Here is a 24,460-nt window from a genome sequence, read left to right as displayed (position 1 = left end):
GGGTTCACACTGAAGAATGGTATACTCCACATTTCAAAACATCCCCAAGCCGGGCGGTGGTGGCACACGCCTTTAATCCCAGCACTCGGGAGGCAGAGGCAGGCGGATCTCTGTGAGTTCGAGATCAGCCTGGTTTACAGAGCTAGTTCCAGGACAGGCTCTGAAGCCTGTCTCGAAAAACCAAAAACCAAAACAAAACAAAAAAAAATCCCCAATATTGTATTAGACAGCTGCTGATTTCAAATTTAAAAGCTTTTCAGAGTAGAAACCTACCATTATTCAGTTGTTCAGTATACTTTCTAGTTCATTTATGCTCGACCCACTGACTTCATTACTCATGAATAGTTCTTTCCCCATCTCTTTTGGCGTAACTACTATAGTTGCAGGTCCCTACACACAACACATCTCCTTTTTTTCTTATTAAAACAAATATTATTTTTGTTTGTTCATCTTCTGAGAGTAAGAAAAGCAGACCTGCAGTATTATTGGCAATTTAATATCCATCGCATTCTTACTAAGCTTAGTCTCAATTAGGCAATGAAGAACCAAAGTATGTTGAGAAAGGAAAAGTAGTACTATTTCTCCAGAATTAAGAAGAATTCATCTTTGGCCTAGAGTCTCTATTCCCTTCTGAGGAAATCAACAGGCTCATGTTTTAAAGGCATTTTAAAGACAACTTACACTGCCATCTAAAGCCTGAGCAGGTAATCTGTCTCTGTCGTCTCTATCAGAGTGCCTGTGATGACTTTCTGCGCAGATGTACAGCTGCCTAGATGGTCTGTCCCTTCAGAGGATATTCATTTTTATAAAGTTAGTCCTCTGGGTCAATCTGATAGCAGAATTAATTTTTTTGTCAAGTTACAGTTTTAATTCTTTAAATAGCAAATACTTAGCTATTAAACTGAAGATAATTGCGCTGGTGTATGTTACTCTCTTGGCCTGTTTTATATGTCATTTTATAATAATACAGCTGCATATGCTACGAGAACAATTTTAGAAATGCATTATTTTAAAAGAAGAAAATAAAGAAATGGAGCTGTTTGTTCTCCCTTTTCTTATTTTGTTATTCATTATCTTTCTTTCATTGAATTGAAAAAATGGAGATAGTGAGAAATCCTAAATTCTACACAGGTAAATGAGGGATAACAATTAACCCCAGTGGCACTACTTAGCACAAAATGATAAAAGTGTAAGTGATGTAGTGAATTTTCTATAGTTAACCTATTCAGTTTAAAGAAATAGCCTTTGAGACAGTCTTCCTATTTTATAGTGTTAAAATGTCCTTCTATAAAATAAATGTATCATAAATGTCTGTAAAATATACACCATTTTAATTAATGTACCACTGGTGTAATATGGCAACTTCTCTTTAATCAATTTTGAAATTTAGTTGGTATGTAAAATCCACAACTTAAAAACTAATCACTTACCCTATTATTTTATGTACTTCTAGAAAACAGTTGAAGCAAGTGAAGCAATGCCTGTTAATATGATTTCTAGATTTAAGAATTTCTAAGCCCCAGCAAACATTAACAATCTGTTCTCAGAACCTACTCATTCTTTCCATCACTGAAAACAGCCACTCTACATAGCATTGTCTTCAATACTTACACAGTGAAGTTCAAGCGCATCAGGCCTCACTTAATCTGCCACTTATCTTTTAAGCTACATGTATGATTCAGTATTTGTTTTGTATTATTTGCTCATCTTTTTTCCTCAGATTTTATGAAAAGAAGGTTGATGCAACTCCTACCTTGGATTCTCGGATACTGTCTTTGGTCTGCTTATATCTTTCATGGTAACCTATAAAAATATAGAAATAAAATCCATGTTTTACATTAGTGATTACAAACTGCATTAAAATGTCAATCTATTTACCCATTTAAAAACCAGTGGTTTTGCTAAGCTTAGCAGTTCACATTTACAGCAACTGCTTTCAAAAATAAATTCCGTGGTTTGAGCTATGGCACAACACTCTGTAAATGTTCACATCAGGAACCTTTTACTGCATACAGAAATTAAAATTACTACAAAATTACCTTTGGTGTTATACATGAAAACACAAAACTAATTTTATATTTAAATACTGGTTCTAGCCGGGAGGTGGTGGCGCACGCCTTTCATCCCAGCACTCGGGAGGCAGAGGAACGCAGATCTTTGGGAGTTCGAGGCCAGCCTGGTCTACAAGAGCTAGTTCCGGGACAGGCACCAAAGCTACAGAGAAACCCTGTCTTGAAAACAAAACAAAACAAAACAAAACAAAACACACAAAAAAACCACTGGTTCTATTACCAAGATATCTGACTATACATATATGCAAATATAATCAAACCTGGAAAATGCCAAAATCTAAAACATTTTTGGGTCAGCCTGCCTTTTATGCTATAAACAGCACCTTTTTCTAATCTCGGATGATTTACCATTTCTAACTATACTCAGAATTTCATTACCTTTTAAATTACCAACAAAGCCAAAGAAAACCCTAATTAACAACATATTCACATGATATTTATACTTTAAGGATAAAGTTCACATTCCTTAGGCCTGTATTTAGGATATGGAATATCTTCCCCACATCCTGTGCATGCACATGCGCAACAAACTCTCCCTTAATCCCTCTTTTGTTCTTCTTGGCCACCAATTTAAATTGGCTGGAAGCAGTTCCATGGGTATATTACTTGCCTAGCATATACAGGGTCTAGGTTCAAACCTCAATATTATAAAAATTAACAAATACCCAGACCCCTTATCTTTAAATAAGCCAACCACAAAGCATATATCCTATGGTTTTTATTTTATATATTATATATTGATAAAAATGTATTCATATGAGATTTTTCTAACTCTTTGACATCACATATTAAAAAGTATACTGGGGAGTCGTAACACATGCTACAAAAGGCAGAGGCAGGTGGAGCTCTGTGAGTTCGAGGCCAGCCTGATCGACAGAGTGAGTTCCAGGACAGCCAGGGCTGTTACCCAGAGAAACCCTGTCTTGAAAAAAATCAATTTTGCCCTATTTTTCCAACATGTAAATAGGTATTTCTTTAGCCAGTTTTTAATGTTAAGGACATTGACTCAAGGGCTGGAGAGATGGCTCAGTGGTTAAGAGCACTGACTGCTCTGCCAGAGGTCCAGGGTTCAATTCCCAGCACCCACATGGCAGCTCACAACTGTCTGATGATCCAGTTCCAGGGGATCTGACACCTTCACACCAATGCACATAAAAGTTAAATAAACCATAAAAAATATTTTTAAAAAACCCACTCAATAAATAACTGGTAACTGGTATACCTCACATTCACAATAATAAACTCGCCCCTTATTAGGTATTGGAATTTATTCCTTCATGAAATACTTTCTAAATAACTAAACTGTTTAAAAATCATGTATTTGCAAGTTATCTCAATTACATAATTTTGTAGAGAATATGAGTCATTTAATCTCAACTTTTGTATTCTATAAGGCATATTTTTGGTTAGAGTAAGCTTGTTCTCAAGATTATTTTCAAGTTTGATTTTAAAACAGTTGTACCTTTTGCTTTTTATGATTGGAAACAGCACCAGTATTTCCTTTTCCCTGAGAGATTTCATGTCTGTCCGCAGTCACAGGTCGTTTTTTAGAGGAACTTGAAATGTTTCTTACTGTGTACTCTGCAGCAGCAGGTGTCTGCACAGAAACACCGGGCTCACTGCTATTCTCTTCAGGTTCTCTAATGGGAGTAGCCACCCTTTCTTTTTTGTTTAGTTGCAAAGTGTTTCTTCTGTTACGCAACATTTGGAAAAAGAGTAGACGCGTGGACAATTTAGTATCTTTGGCATTTATCATCTTCATATGTTCAATTGTCTTCAGAACTTTTATAATATGAACCATTTTTCCAAAATCTTTTTGAGGGACAGACATTATATTTTTGAGTAATATAAAAAGCTGGTTGTAGTTATGTTCTAATTCTATCACAGTATTTCCATAGTTTACAGATGCAGTATGTGGTACCACGTCAATATATGTAGAAACTGAATACTCAGAAGTATTCAGAAGCCTTTTAATTCCTGAAAGTTCCTTAAGTTCTCTGGAGAATAAACATAGAGCATAAGAACAATTAACAGCTTCACTGTAGTCACAGACAACACCTAGCTCTTCCTTAAGGTGAGAAATAGCATTCTCTATCACTTTCCAAAGGCAATCTGGTTGGTTGTTATCAAGTGAAAAGGAAGCCATTTCTTCTTGACAGTCAACAAGCTCAGGAAGAAGAGACCAATCAAACCAGAGCATACCTCGAAACCTCTGATTGTGTAGTTTTTTTGCTATTGAATTTTTAAGAAAATGAATGGTTTCTGAAAGCATGACAGTTTCAATATAAATTTCAATAGCTTCAGGCTTTAAAATGACAGCTCCATGGTTGTGGTTTAACATATCCAAAACATTTTCTTCAGTGATAAAAATATTATCTATGTTATCTTCTTGCAGCATCTGGAAGTATTTTTTTAAAATTTCTAAGTGAACTGTACATCTGAGAGTGAGGTCCTGTAATTTCTCCAGGTCTGCAGATTTAGCTTGATCCAGGATCTCACTAATACAACAGATATCTGGGTATGAAAGCCAAGTGGTGTTCAGCTTACAGTTTGGTACACTAACTAGAGCTGACTGTCTGGAAGCAATCATATCACTTTCTTCAAGTCCGATAGTCTGAGCTGATTCATTGTTTAAATCATTAGATAAGTCATCATAGATCTTCTTCCACTCAGAAAAAGCACATTCATTTATTTCTTCCAATTCTCTGTTCACCTCAGAATGTCTTCTGGGGAAAGAGTGGCTTTTTTCTTTCCACACAAGACTTTTTGCAGCATCAAAATAGATATGTTCCAGACCATAAAGACAAATTTTGATACTTATTTCTTCATTGCTCTTGATAAAACTTATCTTTGAGGAGACCATTTCTAAAATGATCCACAAATGATCTTCCTTTCCTGGATAAGAATTGACCTTAGGAGAGCCCCTAAGTGTACTGATCAGCTTCAGAACACTTTTTCTTAAGGCTTCCAAGTCTCCTAAACTCTCACCAAAGTTAACTCCACAGGAAAATGGAACAGAAAGACAAAACTCAGAGCAATCAGAATGGTGCTTCATGATGGCTTCACACTCTTTCATTTGTCGTTTGTATTTTAAGAATGTATAATATGAAGTCTTTTCTTTTTTTGTTTCAATTAACTGATAATAATACCTTTGTAACTCACAGAATGCATTATATTTTAGTCGTCTTTGAAAAGCAGGATAGAAATTGGACTGCAGTTGATATCCACGCGGCCTGAGAAGTAGCTCACTGTACAAACTCTCATCATACCACAGCAGGCTTCGGAATGTTGGTTCACCTTCAAGGAATCTTTTTTTGTTTTCAATGAATTGAATAGTCTCCATTGCCATTTGCAGTTCTACCCAAGTGTCAATGGCACATAGTTTCAATTGAAGTTTACAATTACTCCACAAGTTCTGCTCTACCAACAGCTTTCTTGAAATCAGGATTTGCTCAAGTGAACACTCTTGCTTTCTTTCAAAAGCTTCAACAAACAAAGGGAGAATATTTTGACAAACTTTAGTCTCTTCTTCTAACACCTGCAAAGATACTGCTTCATCTGCTCTCTGTAAAATCTGAGACAGTTCTGTTATATGAGATGTGGATTCTTGTAATTCTTCCATGTGTGATAGAGGCTTCATCTGAGAAACAGTGACTTCAGAGTTCTCATGTACAACAAGCCTATCACTGGTTCCTGCAGTGGCTGATTTAGGACAGTTAGAGTGAGAGCCGTTACTAAGTTGTTTAATTTGCCCTGCTTTCTGTCTTTTACTAAGCTGACTAAAAATGTTTTTCAAATCAGTAGTCTCTAGAGTAGAATTCTTAACACCTACACGAGAATCAGTTAAGTTGTTTTTAATTATTTTCTTGTGTAAGTGGAAGGAGTCTTCTTTTAGGATCTTATTTTCATGTTTGTACCCAGTAACAGCTGATCCTTCAGTAACCATTTTTGGGTAAACTGCTTGCTCAATTTTTCTCATTTTTTCTTCCTCATTGTATTTTGCCATATATGCTTTTGAAGGACCCTTTACATTCTCTTTTAAGAGCAGAGAACTATCATTGAAAGATAGTTTCTTTACATTTTTCTTACAACTTTGATTTTCTTCAGTTACTGATGTTACATCCAATTTAGAATGCTTAGTAATATTCACCTCATTCTCCTTCACATGGAAGAGTCCATTTCCCCCCACAGAAGACTCTTCCTCATCAGCTGTCACTATAATTGGTGACAATGGAGGAATTGTGTTCCTTCTGTTTGCTGTTTTTCCTGTAGGAATGTTTGGTGTGATCTCCATAAGAACTGTACACTTTTCTACAGGAAAAATTGTTTCCCCGTTTCTAGTACCATCAGATACTTGTTCACAGATATCAACATTTAAAAAGGGCTTGTTTGAGTCTAAAACAGAAACAAGTTTATTAGTGTTGGCTTTAAAAGTTGTATCGTAACTTTTGTCTTGACTATGACTTATGTTGTCTTTTAGGAAACTTAGAGACACTGAATTACTTTCACATACCACTGTTTTATCTTCAGAATTATTTTCTTTTGTTATATTCTTAGTATTGCATGTTGTATGGCTTTCATTCTTAGATAACTGGGTACCAGTTTGATACTCTTTTTCAGTTAGTGTTTCATCTGGGTAAAGTGTATATTCACTTGTTTCAGAAAAATTCTCAGATTCAGAAGAGCTTGTAGTTCTCACAATGCTATTAGTGTATTCTAATTGACTTATACTCTGTGATGTATAGGGTATGGGTGACTGTGATTCATGAAGTTGCTCTTCCTCACAAAATTCTCTCACATGGAATGTGGTAAGACTACTGGAGACATGGCCAGACATGGTTTCGCTGGAAAGGCACTCTGCGATTCTCTCTCTGTTTGTTCTGTGAGTTCTGTGCTTTGATACTGAAGCCAATGATTCATCAATATCAAATCTTAATCTTTTTTCTCCCTGTTTGTCATACCTTCTTTTGGATAAAAAATGCCTATCAGAGTTTCTTCTTTCTGACATCAAACTATCACCTTGAAGATCACAACTTTCCCAGAAATTATTGCAAATTATTGCATATGCTTTTGGTAATGGGCCCTTTCTCTTTTTTCCCACTTTAGAGATAAGCTGCAAAGATGTATGAACTCTTCTATGAGCTTTTTTTAAGTGAAGAACAGCTTTGTTCAGTTTTCTGGACAGATGTTTGCTTTTACATAAAGATGCTTCATTATTCAGAATATTCAGTACATTCCGAATGCGCCTCTCTGACTGTGAAAATGTTTTAATTCGTCCTTGGGATAGGGAAGAAAACCGTTCAGATGAGTAATGATTTGTTGACTTCCTCCTCTTCTCATGAGTTTCATGCTCCCTTAAATCTTTATGGGATATGTTCTGACCCCGAGAAGTTGCATGCTGGTTTCTTTTGCTACTTCTTGATTCCATGTCCTTTTTATTCCTAGTGTCATTAAAGTCAGGTTTTGATTTTGTGGAACATTTACTCTTATCACTGATTACTGTGACATTAGATGGTTCAGTAGACAAAGAGTCACTGGTTGGTTTGCCAGGTGTGTGATTCACATGTGTATTATTAAGACTCGAGCTGGAAGAATGAGAGATTCCAGATTTGCTTACATGTCCTGATTCTTGCACTGAATTACCAAGTTTATTTTCACATGAAAAACCTAAATTCTCTTCAAAAGGTTGGGAATAAATGCCAAATCCAAAAGCTTTCCTCTTTTCATTAGCTTCTGGTTCTGTGGATTTAGTTACAGGCTTATAAAAATTATCTTTTGACTCTAAGGAATCATCAGTGGGACTGATTTTTAGACTAATTAAGTTGGTAATTGTAACTTGTAGATCTGGAAGAAAAACTGAGTTCTGATGCTCTCGTTTGTCTTTTTGTGAAGAGAAAGAAACACAATTACATTCTGCAGTATTTTCCCTTCTTGTAAAACTCGAGGCTTCCATCTCCTCATAACTCTTTCCAAATAGGCCTTCCCAATCAATCCGGGACTTCAGGGTCTCAAATTCTTCACAAAGATCATTTCCATTGTTACCTATATTTTGTTGAAACAAAGGAGCATCATTATGTTCTTCAAGTTCTACTTCAATTTCACTTCCCAATGCAAAAGTTTGATGAACTGAATTCTCATTTACTAAATGGCAAAGGTCTTGTAATTTATCAGTATCAATCTCACAATCAGAAATGCCTTGTTTTACAAAACCCAAACCTGAAATCTCAGGTTCTTTTAGATGATGTTTTTGATGATCCCCATGATTTGTGCTTTCTGTAAGAACAGTGGTACTAACTACCTTTTTTGTAGCGTCTGAAGCTACACACACTGAAGACTCTTTAGTTTCTGGAAATGTGGACAAGCGTTCCACACTTCTTCCATCATTTGGTATATATTTTTGGTTTATGGCAGTCATACTATCTTCACTCTCTGATGATGCAGCTTTTGCTGGTCTATCTTTCTTTCCCCAAATTGAGTTAAACGTGGTACATTCTTCAGAATTCAGAATTTCTACTTTGGTGTTACTCATTTCAACTATATTTGCATAACAATCTTGCTTCCTCCTTTCATTTCTGTTAGTTATATTATACTCTGGAGATGAAGAAGCACCATCTTTCTCTTTAGCCTCATTTGGATTTTCATCATTTCTTTGTTCTTGCAAAATAATTTTCAAGTTTAGATCAGAGCTTAACTCTGCATCATAAGGCAGGGTGTGGTCCTGCACATTGTCTTTAATATGAGAAGACTCTTTGCAGTCTTTTTGAATGTTATACAATGACACTGTCTCATTTTCATTTTCCCTCTGGATGGACATATATTCTCCAATTAAGTTGCAACCTGAACTGTCAAGAGATATGTCAATGGCATCAGATGAAATCACTTTATCAACAAGTTGTTCTCTGGCCAAGGAAACATCGTTTGCTTCCTGGAAAGCATCAGTCTTAATGTTAATCAAGTTCTGATTATTTTGTATTGCTTTTAATTCTATCAGCCCTTGGGCTATGGCAAAATTTGTATGAATATTATCTTTGGGCTCCAAAGAATATTGAGGATGCTTTTGTGAAAGGCACCCTGTATTTGGAGTAAGATTATACTCTAATTCCAATGCTGCATGATCTACTTCATTTTTATCCTTTGTGGTAGATATGGGAGATTTGGGCATTTGTAATTTAGGAGTATCTGCTATTTTTTCACAATTTTCCGTTAAAGAATTAATATTTTCACCTTCTTTGTATTCCTGGTGCAACGCAATGCAATTAGCAATCGGGATACTTTTAGTTTCATTAGTAAAAGAATTAACAGTTTCTTTCAACCAAGTTTGGCTTATTACATGTCTAGAACTGTCTTCTGGGCTGATAAAGGTTCTCATCATTCCAGTATTTTGCACATATTCATCTATGTTTCCTTTCTCCTGGATTGGGAAGACTGTAGACATCTGGTGACCAAACTTAAATACAACACTTAAATCCGAAGGCCATGATGCCTTAGAGATGTGACTTTGAGAGTCTTTACAACAAGTATTTTTTTCTGACTCAAAGAAGTTCTGTGTCCCATTGCTTTGCTCAGTTAAAACTTGGAAGCTGCTTCTCTTTTGGGCTCTCTGGGCCTCTTCTTCATTGTACGATTGTTTCCCAACATCTGAAAATGCATTTGGCAAGTAACGAGGAAAGGAGAAAGTGCTTTGCTCTTTACATTGTTCTGTAATGGCAACTTTACTGGATGCTGTACAGTCAGAGTCCTTTGAGCCCATAGTGTGAGTCTGGCAGTGTGAACTTTCAGACGAGATTCTGAAGCAAGAGGCATCTGAACAATTAGCAACAGCATCATCAGCAGGAATGCTTTCAGGTGAAGAGATAGAACTGGTTGGCATACATGTCAGTTTTACTTCTGAATTACCATGACCCACACTCTTATCAAGTGGCAAACCATCACTTAAATCTGCAGAATTACTTTGTTTTCTCATGCTTTGTTCTCTTTTCATCAGTCTTGGGTCCTTAATAAGTTTTGAAGTAATAACTGTACTTGAGCTAGTACTGCTCTGACAGGGAAGAGCAGCAGAAATACTATTTAAAATACTTCGAAGGTATGTCACACTGAATAGGTCACCATCACCACTTGCTGTGTTAGCAGTGGACATGAAAGAAAGACCTGAATTGTATGTGTGTACTTGAGAAGCATCTCTAACTTCTGATGAATTATCTGTCTGTCTGCTGTATTCTCTCAACACAAAATTGTTTCCATAAGAACAAGAAGTATCCATGTTGGAAGGACTCCTCTCTGAATTTGGTACTTTGCACGGACAATTTTCTTGATTAAATGGATCAACAGGTTTCCTGAAGTGCTCAAAGATGACTGTAGCATCTTTCCCTTTTCCAATTCTCTTGGCAATTGTACAGTTATTCAGAGAACATGCTCTTTCTATGGAAACAAAAAGACAAAAACTATGAGTAATTTTAGCTGAGTTTTTTGAATAGCTCAGTGGTGATTGTTCTTAGCACAAAAAGAAGAAAAAAAAACTAGTAAGAATAAAATGTTACGGGTTAGAGAGATGGCTCAGAGGTTAAGAGCACTGACTGCTCTTCCAGAGGTCCTGAGTTCAATTCCCAGCAACCACATGGTGGCTCACAACCACCTGTAATGAGATCTGGTGGCCTCTTCTGGCCTACAGGCACACATGGAGGCTTAACACTGTGTACATAATAAATAAGTGTAAAAAAAAGAATAAAATGTTGCAATATAAAATATAATCCCAGTGTAAGCAATTTAACTTAAAAAACGTATTTGATAAGAAGTGAATTCTGATGAATAAAAATTAGAAGCATTACAATAGAAAGCTGGAGAGAACAGTGAGATAGTTCAGTGGTAAAAAGGCTTGCTATCAAGACTTTTATAAGTTTGGTCCCTGGGACTCATATAATGGAAGGAGAAAACTATGTCTACAATATTGTCCTATTATCTTCATATATGTGCCTGGCATACATGTGAGGACATTAACACACACAAAATAAATATATAATAAAAAAAGGCTTGAGATATAGCTCAATTGGTAAATGTGCTACCAACATGCAGGAAGCTCTGAGTTCAGTTTCCAGCAATGCCTAAAACCAGGTATGAGGGTCCACACTTGTAATTCTAGCATTTGGGAGACTGAAGCAGGAAGATCCTTTGCTACTGAGTGTGAGACTGACCTCAACTACCTGCTGTAAAAATATATAAAGAGAAAGTATTAGCCTAGTATTAGGGTGTGGAGACAGGCAATCCTAAAAGGGATTATCTGCACAGCTGGTAAGATAAACTTTCAGTTCAGTGAGAGACCCTGTGTTGGGGCTATAAGAAAGAAAATAATCGGTGAAGACATTGAATATCCTGCTCTGACCTAAGCATGCATAATGAAGGAGTATTGGCACATTCATAGAGACTACACACACACACACACACACACACACACACACACACACACACACACACACCATGCACCTACACATGAAGTGAGAATTCAACTGGCCAATCAATCTACCAAGAGACTCTAACCTGTTAGTATCTGGGTAAAAGCCCAAATCAGAAGCAATCTACTATAGCAACACTAAACATGGAAAAATTCTGATAAAACTAAATACTGGCAAAGATGAAAAGATTCTTAGTATCATTAAAAATTAGGAAAAATTAAAATCACAATGAAAATGATATTTTAAAAAAATTGTGTATTGCTAAAAATGTAGAGTGATTATATAACCTTATGCACCTGATACTACTTTAGAAACGCACATGACATCATCTTAAACTATACCTTCATAATGTTAATAAAAACGCCAAGTGAAACTAGCACTCTAGCACAGAGACTTATATAAATAACAATGTGGAATAAGAAGTTACAAGGGTACCCAAATTTTTCCAATACAATAGTGTAGTCACACAATGCAATATTTTTCATTCATCCATAAAAATGAACTATTCAGCTATCAACACATAAAAATTACATGAACATATATTAAGCCAAAGAGGTAAAAATGTGTGCATATGATCCTAGATATATAAAATGGAATACAGGTAAAACACAGTTATTTTAGTTAGAGATGCACAATGTATTAGAATACGTAGAATTTAAGAGCAGCAGAGTTGAATAATGAATGTAACTTACCAAGCCTTTTAGGAAATCCTGTGGAGGAGAATCTCAGTGATGTCATAAGTTGTCCATTACCTGCCTTTTGACCAATAAATTTTACTGTTACTGTTGCATATGGAAGGCACTGTCTAGGTCTATCTACTGGTTTTGAGAAAAAATCATATTCATAGAAGTACACCTGAAAGACATAAGAAAATCAAACTACTACTGTAAGACCCTGACCCCAGCTTTGCAGCAGAGTTAACCCATAAGATTAATCATGAAACTTGAGCAGTCTCAAAAAGGAGTCGGATAAAAACTGATACTTTTATCTCCGTAGCTCTGCTTCTTGATAATCAGAATACTGTTTGTGGTTAAATGCCCTCGAGTATGCATAGAGGTTGTTCCTCCTATGTCAAAACTGATGGCACCAGTGCACTGTCCCACATGAGCAACAACACAGGGGTCTATATCTTAAAGGACCATGGCTTCATTACACACCATGTGACTTTGATGAAGGGTTTCAGTATGATTTGTGAGAAAAAAGGTTACCTTATCCCATGAATATGGCGTTTACCTCATAAAAGTCACTTAGGGATTAAGTCGATGGCATCTAAACAGTTTCTGAACTAAGCATGTGTCTTTTAACTCATCAAATGAATCCTAGCCTTAACATACCAATGAATTGTAGGCTTGCAGCTCAATGGTATCTTTAAGAGAAGGCATACTTCTTGATATATGGCAATCAAAGTTAGGAAAAGGATCCAGAGAAACTTTGTTTTTGTTGAAAGAAGGCTGAATTTTCTTTACTTTTCCAAAGAGAACCTAAAAAGCAAAAGACAATATTCAAATACTTTTCAATACCCAAATACTTTTAAAGTCTCATGCTTTTAGTAGTGAAATATTAACAAAACTGTTAGTCCATGCCTTGGATGGGATGTTTTCTGGTTTGTTTTTGTTTTTCGAGACAGGGTTTCTCTGTAGCTTTGGAGCCTGTCCTAGAACTAGCTCTTGTAGACCAGGCTGGTCTCGAACTCACAGAGATCATCCCGCCTCTACGTCCCGAGTGCTGGGATTAAAGGTGTGTGCCACCACTGCCCGGAGTGATGTTTTAATATGGTAATTATACCACTTATTTCCCAAATTAAGATCTGAGACTAGAGTTATTTCTAATAAAAATTTCAGAAAGTCTGCTTTTAGAAGAGGGTTTACTGTGAAAGTGTATATGGAAGATTATATGAATATCTAAGCTAGAAATAGAGACTGGTGGGAGAGATGAGGTGACATAATGTAGGAAGTAAAAAACATTTTAGAATTGTTTTTCTGCTTTGGGTTTTTGAGATGGTCTCACTGTAAAGCTTTGTCAAGCCCAAAATATGCTATGTAGACAAAGCTTGCCTCAAACTTGTGATGATTTTCCTGTCTCTACCTCCCAAGTGCTGGGATGATAGGCATTGTCATCAGGTCCAAAATATGGTAACTATAAGTACCATTTGAACAAAGTGAGGCAGCTAATTCAACCAAGAGGACAACTGAAAAAACATCTTGATAATTACCAACAGTGTGTGTGTTATGTTGTTTCTCTTTTGGCATGTTCAGGCAACCCAGAACTTTCAATGTAGCCCAGGGGGTCTTGAATTCAAGATTTTCCTGCTCAAATCTTCTATATGCTTGATACAGACAAGCTTGGCCCATATAATATTCTAAAGTAAATGATTGTATAGCATTTCTGCAAGGCTTTAAAAATACTCTGTACAAGCTGGAGAATTAGTGTGATGGTTAAGATTTGCTGCTCTGAAAAGGACTCAGGTTCATTTTCCCAGCATCAGATGGTAGCTTCCAATCAGCTATTACTCCTGTTCAAAAGGATACACGGCCTCTTCTGTCCTCTGTGGGCAGGCATACATGTGGTGCACTTATATACACACAGGTAAAACAGCCATACACATAAAAACAAATAAAACTTCCATTGGGAAGATAATGATGATGAGTGCTGCCTTTTTGTACCTAGGTTTTACATTGTGCCACAGTCAGGTAAAGTGTGAAGAATAAGGGAAAATTCCAAAGGATAGCGAAGTAGTTTATGGAATTCTATTTGAGATAATTTAAACTGAAAGCAAACTATGTCCATGCTGACTTAAAGAAAAATGCGCCTATATTTAGTATTTGTTTTATGCTACTACCTACCTTAAAAATCACAATATTTTCTATAGTAGTGCTTTGACTATGAGCATAATTCAGGGCAACATCAACATGTCTAAACATATAAATTCCAAGAAGAGGATTCCCAAGTGTCTTCAGTGTGGATGCTCTGGTACTTAGCCCATTCTGGTAGATCTCTACCACATCACTCTGAGGAAGTGCTAAGAAGCAGAAATGCTCTTCCAGTTCTCTGCCATGTCTTCCATTCTCACGCATCTCTGACCTAAGTAAAAGCAAATGATGTACATAGTTAAACTAGTATTTTCAAAAAGATATCTTAGCTTACCAAAGAAAACAGAAAGGACAGACATTAATCAGAGGTACTAACTTACACTATTATGATTAAGTTAGGACTGAAAACCATCTAAAGATCAAGCTCAAGATTACACATCTATGATTTATGGATAGCCTGAATGGGTAACAATTCTGGTGACACTTTTAATGTAGCCAGGACAAAATCTTAAGCCTTATTACACACGTTTTGTTCTCAAATATCTAACAAAATTTTCTTGTCACAAACTAAAGAATAAGGTTCAAAATGTACAAAGCTACCTTATTCTTTAGCCAAAGTAATAGTGACAGGGTTGGAATAACAGCATATTTCATTTTACTGGCATCCACAGTTTATAGAAGCCCAGTATTGTCTATCCAATCCACGTTCTTTTTACTTCAAAAGCATATACTCATTTATTATATCTCTTATCATATTTTACCAACTTAGTCATCAAAATTATAAACATTCTTTAATTGTATCTTCTATGATGATCTGAGTCTAGTGATCTACTTTTCAAATTTCTGGGAATGCCATAAAGCATACCACAAAGGATGGTGTAATATGTGTGTATGTGTGTGCATATTCTGAATATTTTGTAGATTGGCCATTCTCCCATCTCTCTCTTTCTCAGGCCTTCCCAGTCCCCAGACAAAATACTACTAAAATTTGGCCAGTTCATAACCTTACAATGGCCTTTAAGGGAAGAATCATGTACCTTTAGATATAAATCCTGAAATGTTTACCTTAGCCAAAGAATGCATTCTGAAAGCTGGAAGGGGATAAAGACAAGGCTTCACAGCAGTTAGTCGTGAAGACAGAAGAATTGGTCTTAAAGATTATTAAAACTGACAACCCAGTAAATACTCATCTGTGTAAGTAAAATACTCTTTGCCGATGAGAAATCTTAGTAGACTGTACAGAAAGACCAACAGTTACAACTCTCCCTTAGGTTAAAGCCCGGCAGAGAACAAGCTGTGACACTACAGTGCTGTGGGGCTGAGATGCTGGAGCTGTGGGATGCTGCAGCTGGCCACAGGCGGCTTCACCAAGGTTTTTTGTTTGTTTGTTTGTTTTTGTTTTTTCGAGACAGGGTTTCTCTGTGGCTTTGGAGCCTGTCCTGGAACTAGCTCTGTAGACCAGGCTGGTCTCGAACTCACAGAGATCCGCCTGCCTCTGCCTCCAGAGTGCTGGGATTAAAGGCGTGTGCCACCATCGCCCAGCCCTGCTTCACCAAGTTTAAGAAGTCTTCATAGCATCAGTGTCAAGTGACATACCGAGTGCTGCTGCAGAAGCTGCAGTCAGTCATCTACAAGATCAGCTGAGGGCAGACACCCAGCAGACTCTCACCAGTCTTCTGCTGAGTATTTTTTTTTACTGAATTTATGATCTACAACTCCCACAGCTAGTAGAGTTAACATCTACTTCAAAGAATAGCCTCTCTACTTAGTGGCTGAAGCGACTAGGGACACTAAATTAAGGCCAAGTCCCATTCATTCTCTGTCTGAAAATCCTAGGGTTCCAGAGAATGAAAGTGAATTACTCTGTCACTGCTTTATGAGATAGTGAAGGCTGGACAAGAGCACGGCACATAAATTGACAGCATGGCAAGTGATAAGGACAGAATGCAGGGCTGTACAGAAAGAGTGCTACTGACCACACTGGCCCAAAATATCATTTTAATCAAGCATCTTGTTTGAAACATCACAATATTATTGCTGCTGTTGAGCTTTCCTGAGTCAGGGTTTCTGTGGCTAAAGCTGGCCTGGAACTCCTGACACTCCTGCCTCTACCTTCCAAGTACTGGGATTATAGGCTTATGTCATCATTCGTGACAGCATGGTAACATTTTAATATATTTTATTGACTGAAAAATACATAACAATAAAAGTCTCAGGCTTACAACCACAGTTAATCAAAGTCTTAAAAGCTTTCTCTGGAGTTTCACAACTGTGGTAATATGGGTCTGTTTCAGTTTTGTCAAATGCTTTCAGAATTACATTTGAAAACATTTTAGGGCCTAAGTAGAATTTCCCAGATTGTAAAAATGCTACCCCCTCCCCATCAGATTTTAGAACTACTACTGGCTCAATAAATTGTGTAAGAGTTTGACTTTCAAAAGTTACTCAAACACTAGGATAATGTTACAGTGTCAAATGGCAGACAACTCTCAATTTCATAAACAGAAAAGTTCTGTTTAGGTGCAAATTTGGAGAAGAGATAACTTAGAAAACAAAGGACATTCCACCAAGAAGGACCTAAGATGTTTAGAGTAAGACAAAGGAAAGGGGCATGTGTGGTTCAGTATGCTCGAGACCAGAAAGACTGAGCAAGGCAGGCACTGAGCAGTGACTCTAGTCAGGAGAGCTATAGACTTTGCAACTGTGCTAGGAAATCTGGGCCACTCTGGAATCTTTCTTTTTCTAATTAAATTTTTTCATATATATTTTTATTATATTCTTTCCCCTACCAAATCCTCCCAACCTCCCCAAACTCATGTTCTTTCTCTTCCTCTAAGACAAAAGAGCCAATTACCCAATCACACTTGGAGAAAACTCAATTCCCCATTCCCAGCAGATATCAATTTCAAATAGCTCTTTTGTTACGGATGGTGTTTTGCATCCACTTCCCCTTCTCTGTCTGTGCTGGGATTGACCCTGTTTCTTCTGGTTTGGATCTGTTCATGTCTTGTGCATACAGCTCATCTGTGTATCATCAGTCCTGTTGTGTCTGCATGATTGTTTTGGAGGAGGAGTCATACACCACTTCAACTTCCGGCCTTTGTTCTCCTGAATCTCCCAAGGTCAGCGATTATGCTTCATTTGGTGTTTTTAGTTTTCAATATAGCACTTATGTGCCAAGTTGTTACTGTCTGAAATTTCTAAAACTCGCACAGCAATTTCTGCTATGCCTTTGGCACTCTGGAGTTATTCTGACTTTATCAGTATTAGTATGTCTCCTTCAGAGATGGCAGACACAACGAACCTTATGAATAGGCTTTGTGTGTGTGTGTGTGTGTAGTAACGTATAACCAGGTAAGCATATGACACTCACTAGAGCCCACACTTGAGGTCATATCTATCTTGAGTATTAAAAAATTAAGAAACTGGGCAGATGGTTCAGTGGGTAAAGTGCTCCTAGGCAAGTATGAGACCCTTAGTCCAGATCCTCAGCGCTCACAGAAATGCCAGACATGGCGTCCTAAGCCTGTAAATCATGCTGGAGGGGTAGAGAGATAGATGTGTGTCATGTGGACCTCCTGACCTGCTTTTCTAGCTGAGAGATTGTCTCAAAAAATAAGGTGCTCTTTGGGCTGACGAGGGAGGGGGACTTAATTGGGGGGGGGTAGGAAAATGGGAGGCGGCGGGTAAGAGACAGAAATCTTTAATAAATAAATAAAAATAAGGTGGAGAGCAAGAGAAAGACACTTCCAGATGTCCTTAAGCTTCTATACATGCACACAGATGAACATTAACACACAAAGACACACACTCAAAATTAAAAATATTTAAAAATATTTGAGCTAATGACTTTCTGAAAGATTTTCTCATGTTTTTATGCAACAATCTTAAAGAGGAACAAATGTGTCAGAGCCTGATCCTTAAATATGTTTTAAGCCCTGAAAGTAAAAAGCTCAAAATTAACCCAGCACTCAAGTATTGAAATTTGCAAAATATGCCTTTTCCTTTCCCTTTTACTACTATATTATTAATTACTAAGCAAAAAAAATATTAATAAAAGACTTGTTAGAAAACTCAATTACGAAGAAGCTAGTTTGCATAGAGTAACTAATGCCCAGGAGAAACAAAATTAGAATCTTGCGTGTCTTTTCAAAGATGATAGAATGTTAACATTGTACTATCTTGCCACCTCTCTGAAACCAACTATGGTGCAAATGCGTCACCTAATTGCCTATGCCATAGTTACTTACATCATCCCAAATAGATTCCAAGACAACTTGCAAATAGTAGGTAGTCAGCAACTAGTAGTTTATATATGTATGATCAATATATATGGCCTATAAGGTAAATATAGCTTAAATTTAATTGGCAACAGAAAAATATATAAACTGTTCAGGTCCTTGGTGTGAATAAAGAGAAAAAGCATTATATACTTGATATGTCTTAGAAAAAAAATGAAATGAGGTGCTTTGGAAAGCTTGACAGGGAACTCAACAGCCATGAGAGATACATAATATCTAGCCAGCTGAAAGTGTAATATAATTATTTCTGCTTTAAGCCTTGGGAAATTTGCCAAGAAATCTCAGATGTCTGAAACTGCACAGAGTACCCTGTAAATTTTCCCTGTTGTTGCTGAGCACGTGTGTAGGTATGCATGCACATGGAGGACCAAAGCTGCTGTCAGGAATCTTCCGCCATCATTTTTCCACCTCCTTTACTTGGCAGGCTTGCTCAATCAAACCCAGAACTCACTGATATGGTTAGGTCTGTTAGTCAGCTTACTCTGGAAATCCCTGTTTCTACCTTCCGAGGCTGAAATTAAAAGAGCTACCATGCCCACCTGATATTTTTGTAGGTTTCTGGGGAATTACATTCCAATCTTCACACTTGTACTGCAAGCAGTTTAACCACCAAGGAACCTCCTTTGCACTGAAATCTCTATCTTAAGAATATAATCATGCTTGCTGTCTGTTATGTTTGTAGTCTGAGTATGACAACAAAACTATTTTCCTTTTTTATAATCCATGAACATATGATGTGTACCATAGACCCAAGAATCCCCAGTACACAAAACTTTTTTTTTTGGTCAATTTTACCTCTTGGAAGTACTTTATGGCTTTTCTTTGATATATCAGAATTAGCAGATCACTGCTACCTTTGAGGAAGATCACTGTGATGCTTCAGTTGATCTGATATTAGAGAAAGCTACAAATTGACCATGTGTGGTTAATGTATAGCACATGGATATACTGGGCAAAAGAACTGTTCACATTCCAGACAGGATGGAACAGTACAGTGTGAAATCTCACTGTGATACAGCAATATGAAAGTTAGAATGATGAATAACAATTTAGGAATTTTGAGTTAAGGAGTTTCGGACCATGGTGGCTGTGGAAACAAAACCACAATGCAACAGTTTAGAAAATAAACTCGCTCTCTCCTACGAGATAAAGCAGTTTTGTTTTCTGTTGTAACAAACTGCCACAAACTGGGCTAAGAAGTATAAATCTATCTCAAAGCAGTTATGTGGCTCTTTAGTCCTAAATAGGATATCTGTACTACATCTCCCCAAGGGCTCTGGGAGCATCACAGAATACTGTTAAGAGCCAGAAGTTCTGGAGGGATGCTGCAATAGTGTCTTTTGGACATGACAGGATCACTATACTTAGGAACTCACAGCAGCTCTGGTCGCCCACACAGAATAAAGCCACCCAAAATTCCAGCACGGATGAGGGAGGTCTCACAAGCTCTTTCCTCTAGTTAAGGAGCTACTGGAAGTTGATGGCTAGGGAGAGGGGAGATGGTGAGTTTCCTTTAGGGGCTTGGCCTTTGGTACATTAACTACCTTTGTTCCTAGTGGATGGTCTTATGCACATACCGGCAGCACTAACACATCTTGGGGGATTACAAAAAGGAAAAAAAAAAGAGGATGAGGTTGGAAGCAGAACACAGTGGTTGGGTCTGGGAGGAGTTGAAATAGTGGAAAAGGAAATAGAACAAAAAGTATTATATACATGCATGAAATTGTCATAAATAAAAACTTATTTAAAAAGTAATGGGGTCAGTAAAGTGGCTCATTGGGTGAAGACATTGTTGCCAGCTTAATGACCCGAGTTTGAACCTTGGGACCCATACAGTGGAAGAATTGACTTGTATGTAAAGTAAGTACAACACAGTAAAAATTAAAAAAAAAAGGTGCAGTGATACAGGTAGTTACCTGAAGTCTACCTCTCCCCCTCTGACTTGCACACAGAGGTGTTAGAAGAGGGCGTGTGAAATGTGACTAGGTTAGTGCATGAAACTTGAAAATTTAGTGCTGTTAGAGATTATGAGGATTTTCTGTAGTAAACCTTTGTGTGACAAATGCACGTGTTCGTGTGCATATGTGTACATGGCTGAAGTGACACCAGGCTATTTCCTGGTTCTCTCCACCTTACTGTTAGATCAGTGGTTCTCGACCTTCCTAACACCATCACCTTTAATACAGTTCAAGTTGTGGGGACTCCAGCCTTAAAGTTATTTTCATTACTACTTCAAAACTGTAAGTTTGTAACTGTTATGAACTGCAATGTAAATGTGGTTTTCAATGCTCTTAGGCGACCCCTATGAAAGGGTAGTTCAACTCACAAGTTGAGAACCACTGCTTTAGAGGTATTCCCACTCACTGAATCTGGAGTTCCTCATCTGGCCAGGTTGGTTGTCAGTATGCTCCAGGGTTCCACCTGTATCCCTGCCCCCATCCCGAGCTGGTGTTACAAACGTGCTCTCTGCTGGGCCTGAATTTTACACAGGTGCTGGGGTCCTCACGCTTACAGAGCAAGCATTTTACCTTTAGCCGTATCCCTAGTCTTTCCTTAGTGATTCTTATTACATAATCTATCTTTATTTTCTTAGCAATACTTAACTTTCAAGCAACAAAAATAAATTAGGATGAGTCCATGATTAGAAACAACACAATCTCAAACCTGCTTCAGCTCCACACTTACCTTTTAGCAGAAAACTGCTTTTCCAGATATTCATTGCAAACCAGCTTTGTATCTCCAAACTGCCACGTGAGCTGTAGGTCACAGCTTGTATCAAGCCTGCACTGCTTCAGAGTGCCATGTATGAAGCCATACTCTCTACTACTGGTGTAACAAGAGGACAAGTAAACTAAAGATAAAGAAGGGAGAAGAGTTATTTGTGCTTAAAATGACAATGCACATTTGTACAATGGTAACAGCACTGCTGAGTTTGGAAATTTCATTAACGGATGAAGGCAACAATTTACAGTGAAGGTTGTACCACAGTACTGTGGACCTTCTACACTTGATGTATGTGAGAACACTAGCCTTGCTTTTCTCCACACCTATTGGAGTTATCAATGGTTACCACATACAGACAAAAGACAGCCCTAGAATTTAGGTTACTAATTAATTTTTAACTTAAATCACAGTGACTGGACAATGTGGATCATTAACAATTACACACCTGGTAGTTTCTGTTAGCACTTTTTGGTATTTCCCACGTAAAGATAATGTGTATGTTAAGAATATGGCTGAACTGCTAAACTCTTTCAAAACAGCAGCAGCATTCTGGGTCCCCAGCAGAAGTCAATGTGGTGCTATGCTCCACACCCTCCCTAGCATTTGATGTGATCAGTGCTCTAAACTTTGGCCATTTTAATAGGTATGTGGTAGTATCTGTTTTAACTTTCATATCCTCAATGATGTATGATGTAATTTTTTTTTTTGAGACAGTGTTTCTCTCTGTAGTTTTGGAGCCTGTCCTGGAACTTACTCTGTAGACCAGGTTAGCCTCAAACTCATAGAAATATCTGTTTCTGTCTTCCAAGTGCTGGGATTAAAGGCATGCGCCAACACCAACACTGTTCGGTAAAATCATCTTATTACACACTATTTTCTATCATCTTTGCTGACATTTCCTTAAGGTGTCTGACCCAGTTTTTAGTATGTTTTCTTACTGTGCATTTAAGGGCTCTTTCCATACTTGAATTGTTAGCAGTCTTTTATATATGTTTTGTAAATAGGTTCTCAAAGTCTGTGGCTTTTTATTTTTTGCATAAAATTCAAATTTTATGATCAAGGTTAATTATTTTAAAGTTAATATAATGTACTTGTTCATGTACAAACCTCCCTTCCGAATTACTGAGGTATAAGACAGAAATATAAGTTGAGGTACTTATTCATGTTTTTACAAACTGCAAATAAGGGTTTGACTTTCAAAATCTGAAATCAACATAATTCTGTAGTACTTAAGTTTTATCTAAAAAGTCATTATTATTAAGATAAGAATATTTACATTTAAAAAAAGCCTTTGCTTCACTTCAACTTCCTGAGACTTATAAGGTTTTGTTATCAGTAGTGGTAGTTTTGTAATCCTAAGGAAAAATGGTGATCAATTTCATGTGCCCATCAGTTATCTGAAGACCTGGTTAGAATCCTTAGCAAATGTTTGGTGGCAACTGCAGTAATTATGAATGTTACAAGGGTGATATAGCAGATTACTCTTCAAATCAGCTTTTGTACAAAAAGAAAGGGACAAAAACATCTCCAAGTATGGTTCTGGAAAAGTAACTGTCTGCAACTAAACGCTATGGAGTGTAACAGGGCTTTTAATGAGTGTCCCTCTGGTTCCTTTTGAGTTCCTCAGGTGCTGCTGAATGCAAGCCAAAGCCTGTTCCATCTCCTTGATTACAAAAACAGTAAAACACTGTTGTACTTGTCAACAGGTACACTCCCACTCAAAACTGCACCACCTGCTGAGAGAGGCTCTGTAGCTGGAGGTATTCTCTGACCTGCGGGTCCCCCGGATCAGTCAGTATTCCATGTTCTCGTGGACTTCCGTAATTACGTCTACAAGGTTCAGCATTATGCTTCAGGCAAAAGCCCCTCAAATTTTCTTATTTCCACATCTATCACAAAGTGGCACCAAGTTCTAAATAATCAGGTAGCTTGCTCATTTCAAAACCAGACTGGGTGTCACTTACATCATACCATGAGGCCAGCACCAAGACTACCTCTACTGAGCAGGTAGAGGGCAGTGGTAGCATAGACCTTTAACCCCAGCACTCGGGAGGTAGAGGCAGGCAAATCCCTGTGAGTTTGAGGCCAGCCTGGTCTACAAGAGCTAGTTCCAGGACACACTCCAAAGCTACAGAGAAACCATTTTGGGAAAACAAAACAAAAGACTGAGCAGGTCCCTGTGCTTCACCCCACTGGCAGTACTTTTCAGAGCACACACTTCCAATCTGATTAAGTCCAGCTAAATTAACACTTTCTTAGATCTAGAATCTCTCTTAAGTTAGCTGTCTTAGTTAGGGTTTCTACTGACACGGCAAAACAGCACAACCAAAAAAGTTGGGGAGGAAAGAGTTTATTTGCCTTATACTTCTCACACTGCTGTTTATTACTGAAGGAAACCAGGATCTGAGGCAGAGGCCATGGAGGGGTACTGCTTAATGACTTGCATCCCCTGGGTTGCTCAGCCTGCTTTCTTACAGCACTCCGGATCAGGAGCCAACTTACCATAGGTTGGGCCCTCCCTCACTGATTACTAATTGAGAAAATGCCTTACAGCTGGATCTCATGAAGGCATTTCCTCAGTTGAAGCTCCTTCCTCTCTGATGACTCTAGCTTGTTTTAAGTTGACACACAAAACCAGTCAGTATCCTGAGGTGTCTGTTGTGTTTGAGACATGGTCACACTGTCACCCTGGCTGTCCTGGAAGTCACTAGACCAGCTGTCTCCCAGCTGTTATTAGATGCCTTTGTCTAGTATGGGACCCCCTGAAATCTTTCTCATTCCACATTAGCATGTCCATGGATATTTCCAATTTTCCAGCTTTGTTTATAAAATCATTTCTAGGAGAGACTTTTTCACATTAGACCTCCTGGTATTCTGGGCTTTACAACATTTCTGCACCCTCTTCTGAGTGAGATGTTTCCTCAGTCACAGGTACTGAAGCTGTGCTGTAGACGTATCTGTTGGAACTTAGCTCTCACACTGTATCCAGATATTTTCTGTGATGCTTTCCATTTGTTATAGTTTTTTTTTTTTTTGATGAAGAGTGATAGGTAGATCTAATTATCCAAGAAATGTGGCTTGTATCTAAAGAGGGTCTGGGACTAGAT

General features: G+C 37.6%; 1 protein-coding gene across 1 annotated transcript in view; it reads right to left on the bottom strand.

Annotated features, from left to right (window-relative positions):
* Tex15 (testis expressed 15, meiosis and synapsis associated) overlaps nucleotides 1–24,460 on the bottom strand; it is a 52,076-nt gene that overhangs the window by 4,729 nt on the left and 22,887 nt on the right. The window contains exons 4-9 of the mRNA XM_026787007.1: nucleotides 21,315–21,480; nucleotides 14,362–14,599; nucleotides 12,853–12,999; nucleotides 12,211–12,373; nucleotides 3,535–10,490; nucleotides 1,754–1,803 (exon numbers count right to left, since the gene is read on the bottom strand). Of these exons, the coding sequence (XP_026642808.1) occupies nucleotides 1,754–1,803; nucleotides 3,535–10,490; nucleotides 12,211–12,373; nucleotides 12,853–12,999; nucleotides 14,362–14,599; nucleotides 21,315–21,480 (7,720 nt within the window). The remainder of the gene's footprint in view (nucleotides 1–1,753; nucleotides 1,804–3,534; nucleotides 10,491–12,210; nucleotides 12,374–12,852; nucleotides 13,000–14,361; nucleotides 14,600–21,314; nucleotides 21,481–24,460) is intronic.

The sequence above is a fragment of the Microtus ochrogaster genome, linkage group LG7_11, assembly GCF_000317375.1.
Source record: "Microtus ochrogaster isolate Prairie Vole_2 linkage group LG7_11, MicOch1.0, whole genome shotgun sequence".
In the NCBI taxonomy this organism is placed as follows: Eukaryota; Metazoa; Chordata; class Mammalia; order Rodentia; family Cricetidae; genus Microtus; species Microtus ochrogaster.
This window is presented reverse-complemented; position numbering and strand designations above follow the sequence as displayed.